The sequence below is a fragment of the Natrix helvetica genome (assembly GCF_964273705.1).
Source record: "Natrix helvetica genome assembly, chromosome: 2".
In the NCBI taxonomy this organism is placed as follows: Eukaryota; Metazoa; Chordata; class Lepidosauria; order Squamata; family Natricidae; genus Natrix; species Natrix helvetica.
Genome location: NC_138552.1, coordinates 222,894,060 through 222,906,011, shown reverse-complemented (window position 1 = coordinate 222,906,011; position 11,952 = coordinate 222,894,060). Strand labels below are relative to the sequence as shown.

At 39.2% G+C, this 11,952-nt stretch overlaps 1 protein-coding gene across 5 annotated transcripts in view; it reads left to right on the top strand.

The window, feature by feature from the left end:
• The first annotated feature begins 3,210 nt into the window (after positions 1-3,210).
• RGS7 (regulator of G protein signaling 7) overlaps positions 3,211-11,952 on the top strand; it is a 173,875-nt gene continuing 165,133 nt past the window's right edge. For 2 of the 5 annotated variants that reach the window (XM_081944691.1, XM_081944692.1), the window contains exons 1-2: positions 3,211-3,402; positions 4,485-4,610. In XM_081944691.1, coding sequence (XP_081800817.1) covers positions 4,533-4,610 — 78 coding nt within the window. In that variant the 5' untranslated portion in view covers positions 3,211-3,402; positions 4,485-4,532. The remainder of the gene's footprint in view (positions 3,403-4,484; positions 4,611-11,952) is intronic. The other 3 variants (XM_081944694.1, XM_081944693.1, XM_081944695.1) reach the window with 2 other exon arrangements.

The following is an 11,952-nucleotide window of genomic DNA, read 5'->3' as shown; positions in this document are numbered from 1 at the left end:
CTTATTTGTAAGTAATCAGACTGAAGTTTAAAGTGGAAAATGCCAATCCTAGCTACTTGCTGACTCCGTGCCAAGGATCTTTAAAAAATGTCAAATCTTTTTGAAATCAGTAGAATGCCTTCACAAAGTCCAGGTCTTGTTCAAGAATAGGTGGGTCCACAAGCCACACTTTGGGAGGAGGAAGGGGGAATCAGTGTGTACAGAATTATGGACTATTGGAAGTCCATAATATTATTTTGCTTTTCCTTGAGAGAATAGGACAAATATAATTCAACATGGGGGAAAAAGCAGCTCTAGATGCATCTCAACTGGTATAGAAGCCAATGTCTTATTGAAGAAGGCTATGAAGTATATGTGGCCTCACAGAAGTTAAGGCAGTGTGACATATCACCCTTTTGAGATCTTTTAGATCAGTGATGGCAAACCTTTTTGGCACCGGGCGCATGCGTCTGCGCCAGAACACCAGAAACCCAAAGACCAGCTGGCTAGTGCATTCATGCCTGGCTTTGGGCCATTTTGGGGGCCATTTTCAGGCCATTCTGTTTCAGGCCATTTTGGGGGCTGTTTTTGGCCTGAAAATGACTGAAAACTGACTCATTTGTGGCCGTTTTTGGGGCTTTTCTGGTCCATTTTCAGGCCATTTCCTGCCCGTTAAACGCCCCCCAAATGACCTAGTTTTTGGCCATTTTTCGGGCCATTCTCAGGCCCTTTTGGGGGCCATTTTCTGGCACTCTGGCACCTCCAAAGACCAGTATGCATGCCGGAAACCAGAAGAGCAGCTGATGACGGTGCCTGTGCCCACAGAGAGGGCTCCGTGTGCGACCTCTGGCACACATGCGATAGGTTTGCCATCATGGTTTTAGACTAAGGAGAGTGAAAACTGAATTAGAAGTTAGCTTGTATAGCCATTATTTCACAACTGACTTTCTGCATATTGGGTGGCTAGGATATGAAATGGAAATGAATCCTGTAAGATACTGTACTTTTATCTCATACTCATAAATGTATGCCATAAATTATAATCCTTTTGTTTTATTCTGCTTTGTTTTTAATGACACAGCATCGAATTGTCTCAATCTTGTTACAGCATCACATATCTTTTTCCATAACCAACCATGGTTGTTTGTCATTAACTAACTTTCTTGAAAGAAACTATGGCTTAAAACAGTAAGTGAGCCTGATTTAAATAAAAGGCTCTCAAAGGTCTCCACCCAGGGAACATTTGAGAAAGTCTTGTGGCCTTACTCCTTGTTGTTTATAAAGTACAAACATTTAATTCATATAACATAATTACCCAAATTGTTGTGTTGGGGATAGGACTTTTTAATTAATAAATGAAGTAAAAATGAATAACGAGAGAGGGAAACAAAAAGATAAATCATGACAAACAAAAACCCACCAACCACTTCTAGCTAGCTAGCTATCCAATATTTTCATCAGATGTCTAACCAGTTTCTAATTATACATTTTGTTTAAAAAGATGGTACACTACTGTTCAAAAAGTCGTAAAAACTATGCCAAAGAGCATCATACTGAGTCATATTTTAACACTGCCTTTTCAAAATAAATTGCACACAAACTGAATCCAATCCTTAATATCAAAAGTATCACTAGTCTAATTTCTCAATATGATTGTCTTAATGACATCCCCAGTCTGAAATAATGGATATCTGCCTGCCTGCCTGCCTGCCTGCCTGCCTGCCTGCCTCCCTCTCTCACTCTCTCTCTCTCTCCTCTCTATTATCTATCTATCTATCTATCTATCTATCTATCTATCTATCTATCTATCTATCTATCTATCTATCTATCATCTATCATCTATCTATCTATCTATCTATCTATCTATCTATCTATCTATCTATCATCTATCATCTATCATCTATCATCTATCATCTATCTATCTATCATCTATCTATCTATCTATCTATCTATCATCTATCTATCATCTATCTATCTATCTATCTTCTATCATCTATCATCTATCTGATTCCAATGTTTGTGAATATAATTCAACACTCACTCAAAAGGTTAAAAAAAAGTGCAACTTAATCTAGGCTACCAGGAAGGGCCTCAGTAAATAATGCATCATCTCCATGTTTTATTATGAAAGTCATGAATTATGGGCCAGAGCCTCATTACCGTATTTGAAAACCAGGCAGGGGTCGAAATTGCCCCATCCCTGGGGAGAGAGGAAGTGATCAGGTTCACTAAGCATACAACATTCGAACCGCACTTAGTTGATTTGTAAGCCACATTTTGAGAGCTTTTAGTATTCATTCCTCAACATAACATTGCTTGCGTTTAATATAATGGACACTGATCCATTATGGAAGCTTATGGGATAAAGATGCACATTAATCTCTAGAATGTCAGGATTCTTAATTTTAGAGGAAAGTTGTGATATTATCATAATGCCCTTTGACCAGAGGATTCGAAATGGGGAAGGGTAGACCTCTAGACCCTTATCACAGCAAGGAATTCTACAAGAGTTTTATTACACGATAAATCCTCTTCTCTGCCAGGCGTTTATTTTGCAATGAAATGTTTTGATTTTATTTTTGATTCTAATCCGGCTCAGACACTTTCCCAAGTTTTCTCGGAATCCTGGATTTTATTCGTTTGTGCCCATAGCTCTTTCCAGCTCTCCACCCCTCCTGCCAAAGTGAACTTCGCAATCGCTGTTAGCCGCAGTTAGAGAAAATCGATGCCTGTGGAGGGCTTTCTGAACCAGCTTTCTAATCGAGCTCAAGCGGCCGTTTGGTCTCCTTTCAAAGGCGGTTTGATGCAGACTGACTTAATTTCCCGTTGCGTTTCCGCGCGCAGATTAGGCTTCTTTTCAAAGGGAGGCAGGTGGCAACAGAGGCTTCTCTCGCTTTCTTCCCACGAAGCCTTCATTTTGCCGAAATCACCGTCCCGCAGTCAATGTCAGTCATTTCTTGCCGTCCGCCCTCTCCGTCCAATCCCACCACCCCCGCGGGAAAGTCGAGTGCAAAGGGAGCTTTTTTCGCAGTTGCCATGTGGCGGCGGCGGCGGCGGCGGCGGCGGCGGCACCTTTGACGTTCCACTTTCCCACGTGACAGACAGCCTCGCTCCATTCCAGGGAGGGGAGAGAAAGAGGGAGGGAAAGAGGGAGGGAAGCACTCTCGCCACTGCCGCTGGCTCCGCTTCAGCAAAGCTTTGAGGGAGTTGCAAACGCCGGGGGAGCGGCGGCGGCGGCGGCGGCGGCGGCGGGAGAAAGCAGTACAGCGTGTGTGTGCGCGCTGCTTGTGTGATGAACGAGCCTCGCTTCCTGCCGTCTTCTGCCGGCTGAGACCTATTGCACAGGGCTTTGGGTGGGTGGTCCGAGCAGCCGAGGAGAAGGGAGACGCTGCTGTTGTGCGCCGGGTGACCTTGGCCCAGGAGGTAAATAACGCCAGGCGGCGGGAAGTGGGGGAATTTTGCCTGGCTGGCTCGGCGCGGGGCTTGCGTTCGGGTGAAACCAGCTGCGGGCGGCAAGAGGAGGAGGAGGAGGAGAAGGAGGAGGTGGTGCTTTAGGCGCTGTCCTCGGTGCTGAAATCTCAGGCAGCTTCTCCGCTTTCACTGCAGGGCAAAACAATCTCGCGCGCCTGCCATTTGCTGCCGAAAGGCACAAGGCAGACGCCCGCCTAAGAAGGCTGCTCCCAGGAGGAGGCGGCAGGAGGAAAGGAAGGGAAGGGAAGAACTGTTGGGGACCACTGTAGAACCGAGTCCGCTAGCCGAAGACTGCCAAGCAACCTTTGTGTTGTGGCTGTTCGGGCTTAGAGGGGCCAGGGCCGCTCTGAGAGTCGAATCGGATTCTCCAACTCACATGAGAAGAGCGAGGCGCAGAGTGCTGCTCCGCCTTGGTGAGGCGGCCGGGTCATGGAAGAGTGTGGTGGAAGAGGACGAGGAGAGGAGGAAGAGAACAGGTCCTTAAATTGGTCCTGGGAGGGAAGGACGTGGATTTGAAAGCAGGCACGTGGCTGACTGTCGCAGAGTCAAAGGCGTTGGATCGTTTCTTTGTTTTTTTTTAAACGTGGCACAGAAGTAGGTCCACTTTGAACAAAGCTGCGGGGAAGTGATTGAAACTTAGGGCGAATTTTGCAGTCCAGTGGCCAGTTTTGTTATGCCGGGGGTTAGTTGGGGGGGGGGGGGTTGGAAGCAACCGTTGCTAGAAAAGATGCCTACATCACGATGATGCTGGTTCTAGGATGTTGATGCTAAAGCCTCCTGAATGGCCATTCAAGCAAACTCTGCTAGGTTAGCCAAGAATGGGGTGGGAAGATAAAACTTCCAGTGGCCGCTGGATGGTGCTGGAAGGAAAATTACTGCGTTGGTTTAAGGCAGGAGTTGGGGCAGGGCCATAGGTCTAAGTGAAAAGGACACTTCGTGTTAAGGAACTGGGAAAAAGTTAGAGCTGTCTGCTGCGGACATGAGGAGTTGCTTACCAAAGAATATCTGACTGAGATAACTTTCATTCTTTACAGAGGCTAATTGATCTTCAAAAAAGTTACCAGGAGCCCTAGCCTTAAGACATGGCACAAGGAAATAACTACGGACAGAGCAGCAATGGGGTCGCTGATGAATCCCCAAATATGTTGGTGTACAGAAAGGTAGGCAACTGGATATAGTATAACAATGATTAATTTACCTATTACATTGATCAGCTGCCTTTGTTTTGATAACTCAGCACAAGTACATAGAGGGCTCCCCCCACCCACAATGCTGTGAGTGGTTAGGTTTGAGAGAGAGAGTGACTGGCATATAGTAAGTATGAAACATATTGTGTTTCAATCAGTCACACCACATTTCAATCAATAAAGCTAAAATCCTAATCTTACATCTATGTTGCTTAGCTTAGCTGAGTGATTCATATAGTGAAAAGGGAGAAAACAGCAGTGTTGACATTCTTGATTTCATTCACTCTTTATCTATAAACTATGGAAATACAAAAGCACACAAGATTTAATTTGATAGAAGAGATGGGACATCTTAACAGTTTCAGCTTCAGTAAATGCTTGTATTCTTCAACATAACTTTTAAAATCATCACTCAAATATAACTCCTTTAAGTGGGAAATGATATAAGTTATTAAATAGAGGAAGATATATGGCATTAAAATATGTCTATGGCTGATGATTGTGAAATATTTTGTGCATGTTCAAAATTTTTGTGCTGATGTCACACATTTTTACTGAGCTATATACCCTTAAAACTGTCCTTTAAAAACCCAAATAACTACATTAGCACAACAAATTTTATTAGGTTGTGTTACATTTCATTTTTCGGGGAGGAGGGTTTAGACTAATATATAAATGTAGCTTGTTTTTACTGAGCTATATACCCTTAAAACTGTCCTTTAAAAACCCAAATAACTACATTAGCACAACAATTTTTATTAGGTTGTGTTACATTTCATTTTTCGGGGAGGAGGGTTTAGACTAATATATAAATGTAGCTTGTTTGCTTAGCTTAGGTACAAAAAAAATCTCTCACCAGCAACAATGGTTTAAAAAAAGTTAAGTATATTTTGTTAATGCAGAGAAAATATCTGAAATAGCTTGTGTCCTGTTTTTGTAGATAGGAGTTTTATAGTATCATTGCAATGAGAATTATGTTTAATAAACATAAACATAAACATAAACACACTTTTAAGCACTAATTAAATATAACTAGGGCTTTCTTAATGAAAAGCCTTTTACTAATGCCAGGGCACCTGATTTCCAACAGCTTTTCAATGTATTGCAGTCATAGGCGTCACAAATACTGTTTGTTGATCCCACTTCACCAGTATTTTGTTCTGATAAACTTTCATGGGATGCTTGTGCTAGTTGTTGCTGTGTTCCAACAACTATACCTGAGAGAATTGTCTTTTGGAGTCAGAAACTATATTATTACGACCAATTCATCTACTTGACCAGACTGCATGTGATGATGTGTCATACACTCCACAATAGCTTGTTTAACTTACTCAGTTGATAATGTTTTGTCTATAATGTTTGCACAGGATTTTATTGAAATATGTTACTACAAAAACATTCCCAACACAAATAAAAATGTCAGTGATCATACTGTTATGTAATTGTTATAGAAAAGCTAACAGAGTTGTGCTTATATTAAGCAAAATAAAACAAAAAGGTAGCTAAAATTAATGGTGGAATTGCTATTGGTGTGTAACTATATGTATGTAACTGTAATTTTCATCCATGAACACAGTAATCATAAACCTGCTAAGAAATACACAGGGAATCCACATGGACTTACCTCTAAGCAAATATACCTAGATTTGCACATCTTTATCTGCTCAGTCAAACAAACGTTGTATGAAATACACAAATATACATTTAGATAGATAGCATTGCCTCTGATGATGGTATTATTGTGAATTTGGTGCCTGCATATTGACTGTTTTGCAAATATGTATAGCACTTTGATATGTCTTGGCTCCTTCATGACCTGAGAAAGATATTTATTTGAGTTTGGTGGACATTATTTTATTAACTGTACTTTTGTTTGTGCCAAGTATAAATTATTATTGCTAATGGTGTGAAATGGGTAGATTAAAAAAAAAACAGTCCAAAGTGGTCTCCTTCAATTCTAACTTCACTGTTTCCAGAGGTCAGTGGACAACTGGAAGGCAGATATGAAAATGTTGTTCTGGAAAGAGAAAGGAATTCCAACAAGGAATCAAATCACCTTAGAGGATCTCCAGATAGAAAAACTGTCATGCCTGTGTTTTGCTTTTGTAGGAAGCACCAGAAATAGGAGCCAAAACAACACTCCAGCAATGTGTTGGGTTGGTTGCTGGAGTCAAAGTTTTTACAAAATATTTTCTTTTGACTGAGATATTGATGGCTGCACAGGAGAATTTTCTCTGAAATCTTGACCAACTGTGTTTCAGGAAAATAATTTATGCTTTGCAATATTTTGCCATTTTGCCATTTAGCAGGCTGTGATGTGAGGAGTTGCTCCTTCAGATAAATGGTCTCAATATATTGATATATAGCATCCTGGAGCATTATAGGTCCCACAAGGCAACCTTGGAATCAGGTATATGTACTTCATAACTGACCTCAGTTAACCTTCTGATACATCATTCTGAACCAACTAAAGGTTATGAACATTCTTCAGAGTTAGCACAAGTTGGAGAAGTAAATATGTGGCAGTGTAACTGTAGTCATATCTGATAGGTCCAAGTAATTATTATCAATCTCCTTAAGTTTGAAGAACTAAAGTATTCCTGTAACTGGAGTTTTACGTGCTGGATAACTAATGTTTGTGAAGCAGGAAGAGAAAATTTGGAATAAATAAAAACAGTGGCAGCAAGTGAATGTGCAGAAAAATGAATGTGTCTCTCCCCACAATGCTCATCTTCCACCCAAGATCTCTTGTGCTGCTATTGTTTACTTGGGAGAAGCCCCACGGGGAGAGAATGATTCTTCATCATTCGCCCACATTCATCATTTACTATGAAAATATGAATGTAGTTCTCCTATTTTTCATGGAAATGCAACTGCCAATGCCTGTGAAGGCAATATTGGACTTGAGAACTGAATTACCATCAGGCACTTAAAATGTTAGCAAACTATGCAGCAGATTTGCAGAAATTTTAATATATATTGTATCTATCTAATGGCAAATGCTTGTTCTTTTCTCTTCTTCTTTATTGAACTTTGAGAATCACATGGCCACTTGTAATGAGGCCTTGCCAGAATTAGCCCTGATTTGCAATCCATTGCTTGTGCTATTTTCTCAGAGGTTTCAACTGAGTTTGTGGCACTGCAGCAGCTGGTATCCTTTCCAAAGGGCTTTCTTACTTGCATTAACCAATCTTCCTGAATCCCTGTTGAGGCACACAAAAGCCTCGTTTTGGTATATGTCACATTAGATAAACTTTTATTTCAAAGCTGAAGATGTTTGGATGCAAGGAGATTGTGCCTGGAGGATAGGTTTTTCTTTTAAAGAGAAGAACAACAGTTGCGTTACTCTCATAAAATGTTGCCAAGCTGGATAAAATAATGCTGTTCTGTCTTTCAAAAAACATCTTTATTTCTTTGCTTATAATTTAAAAGGACATAAACATCCTAAGACTATTTCTTTCATTTTATATTAAATTCTTTTGAGTATTTAAAAATGGACTGAATTTTAGGAATCATGACATTACTGAATGTGAGGATAATTTGCATGGAAATCTCATTTATAGATTTCCATACCTTATAAGGTATTTGCAGATATTGCAAAACTGAATATAGGAAGGCGAGTTATAATTCCTACATGTTAGGAGTTTTGGACTGGTATTTTTTGGATAACAAAAAGGGTTTAAAAAAAGGGTTGTTTGTTTTTTGTTCTTTGGTGTAGATTATAGTGGCTTTTTCTCCACTGAAAATTATGAGATCTGATTTATGATTTTGATTGCTATTCTATCAGTTGTTCAGACTTTCAACTAAGCTCTAGATATTTAATGGCAAGGTCACACTTATTTGTTTCATCAATAGCTTCATTGTCAATTTTGGCTTTGGTTCACACAGAATTTGCTGCCACTGAATACATAGGCAACAACAGTACAGAAAACATAAACCTATAGAAACCAGTCATCTTAAACACATTTTAATTCCCAGTCCTTTAATAGTTTCTTAAATCCATGCCAAGAGTAGGAAATACAATACTTAAACATATTAATATGTGTTATCTGCCAGCATAGCTAAAGCTATGGAGTCCTGGGTGCTGTTTGCTTGGAGACATTTTGTTACCCAGCTAGGTAACATCATCAGTACACTCTCTGATGATCATTCACACTGACCAGCTTGTATAAGGAAACATCTGAAAGCTCAGAAAGCACCAAGGATTTCACAGTTCAACCATCAGCTGCTGACATTCTCTTCTATTGAGAGATAAATCTACTTGACTAGGAATTCTGAGAACTGTTGTTCCAATTGTAACGTTGTCTGATTTGGAAGATTCTGTTAATGTAGTCTTACAGTAAAGTAGAATTGGCTTAGCTGGTCAGGATTCTGGGAAGAGTGACATTAATCTTACAAGTCTAACTATACAAATTTCCTGCCATCTTTTTTAACAGCCTTAGAAATTAGAACTGTTCCCTTCTGAGTTTTTTAATCTGTTATGCAACTAGAGGCTATGCCTTTTCTTATCTGATCATTTCCTAGGCAGCATCTTTTTTCTCCTGCCTCCCAAGATTGTCCCCACAGTGACAAAGGAATTCCAAAAATGGGTTGCCACAACCAAACATATCTTTTCTTTTGTTGTCACATACATGAATTCTAATGTGCTTCCATTGTCCATTGCCAGTTTTAATTTAGCAATTCTGTTTCAATCTAGGTTTCAGGGCTATGTTTTCATCTTCAAAGCGACATCATTGTAATTCAATTTACCAGTTTACAGATTTAAACATCTAATTCTATGTATGCAGAAATCTACTTACCTTTGCTACCGGTTCAGTAGCAAATATGAACTCGCGCTCGTGCATGGCACCTCCACACATGCGCAAGACCTCCTGCGCATGCGCAGAGCATCAAAAAGGTAAGGTAAGCAAACAGCAAGGGGGGGGGTAATCCGTTGTGCCACACAATTTATATTAATATAATAATATTAATATAAATCGTGCATCACAGCTGATCATCAGAAAAACCAGTTCATCCGAACCAGTTTCATTTATTTTACTACCGGTTTAGGCAAACTAGTAGCATTTTTACTACCTAGTCTAAACTGGTAGCATTTCACCTCTGTATATATATATATATATATGTATGCACAAACATTTATATACACATACAAAGATCCCAAAGATCCACCATCTTGAAAGTGTACCAGACTGGGTTATTTAATTAGGGCCTATGATCTATGAATAACAATGGTTTGGGAGAAACTTCCTGGAACATAGGTCAGCTTTTGTAATTTTCCTTCAAAACAGAATTAACCCATTGATATATAATGTGATTCTCTCCATTCTTTAAGAAATGAATGGGAAACCGAAAACCGAGTCATCTGTGGTCACTGACCCTAATATTGATCCTATGAATCCTTAACATTGGCAAAAAAAGAGAATGCAAGTTATTAGAATTGTTATGGAAGTGTAGTGTCATAACCTGCAATATTGGATGACGCATCTTAAGTTATTGGCTATGGAGATTCTCAGTCATCCAGGTCATGGTAATCTTCAATTACTGTGTAATCTAGTGATGTATGTCAGTGTATCACCATATATACTGTATCTGAACAAACACATGTAAATAACTGCTGCCTATAAGATGGTTCACCCCAAGATCACCTCTCCATTTGCCAATAACACAGAATTGGGAATGTGCTGAAAATCAGTGATTAGTGCATTTACAGTCTCCCCAAATGTTACAAAGAAGGTTAAGAGATTCATTTTCCTTTCTATTGTTGGACATCTTTTCTTATTTAAAATAGATTAAACAAAATGTAGGTACAGGCCATACTGAATATACATATTTCTGTGCCCCCCCCCCCATTTTTTAAAAACATGTAACTGGGCACAGAGATGGCACGCCTAAAAGAGTCGCATTTTGTGGGATCTCTCTAGCCCTTCATTTTGATTATTGAGCAGGAGAAATTCATTACTTCTAGTCAGCATTCAGGTGGCACAGTTAATGGGGATAGTTAGTTTAATCCCAAACAGACAAATCTGTTTAAGGCTAACTCTAACTCCTTTAGGTTTAATTGACTTGGTCAACTGATTCAGTGTTCTTCACGCTCCATGACCTAGTTAATATGTTGTGCAAATAAAGATTATTCTGTAATAGAAACAAGAATGGTGATAGATGGATGGGAGCAGATCTGAATCTCTTATGTGTGCCAACTGGATGGTTTTTTTGACCACAAAACTATTGATATTGGCACTATATGAAAACCAACAGATAAAATCCATTAACAAGTAACATTAGAGAATGGATCTCTGTTATTTCAGAATAGATCACATGAACAACCACACCCATACATTTTGAATCTACATCCATCTACATAGATGTGTAATTTTGCATGACAATTTCATTGTTGTAAAAATAAAGAAGATTCAAAATATTGCACCATTACATCCAGAGGTGGTATTTTGCGGTTCACCCTGGTTTGGGCAAACTGGTAGTGGCGGCAGCAGGAAGCTCCGCCCACTCACCCAGATGACATCAAGGATGCTCTGTGCATACGCAAGCGCTCCGGTTCCTAGTAGTGAAGATAAGAGGATTTCATGCCTGATTACATCTCATAATACAATACATGTACTTTGTCTAATATGTTATATCTAAAGTGGTATATATATGTGTGTGTTCACCTTCAGAATGTGGATGCACCTGATGTTATGGAAACAAAAATGATACAAGTAATTCATGTAATTAAGACTTAAATTATAATCATTATTTCCATAGTTCTACAGGGATTTGTGCGGAAATGGTGGAATAAAAAAGGATGCGCAATTATTTGAAGTTAGAGATTACTGTTTGGTTTGAAAGATTTTGTGTGGGCAAGAGAACTAAAATTACCAATGTGCCATGTTATGTGCTCATCTCAAAACATGCTTCTGAAGAGAGTTTTTTCTTCAATTAAAGTGTTTAACCACTAAACTGGAAAAGCTAACATCTGGTATTTTAGAAGGATCATGAATCTGTTCCATAAATAGCTCTTAAGTTTAATTTTCCATATAAAACAATCTGAGAAATTCATTTCTAGCAGTTAGCCCCTGATATAGTTATTTTGGAATGCTGCCATGGTTATCTATATTTTAAGACTTATATTAGTATTCAAAATTTATATATAATTCCCCCACCCCTGAGGTTACAACTTCATATCCAACAAAATAATGTTAGAAAATGGAGAAAAGCTAAGTGTATATATTATTTTTAATTCTAAATGTACTTTCCTCTTAAAAGAAAAAAGCGTACCTAATTTTCTACTTTTTCTTGTATCGTTGCCTAAACGTGGAAG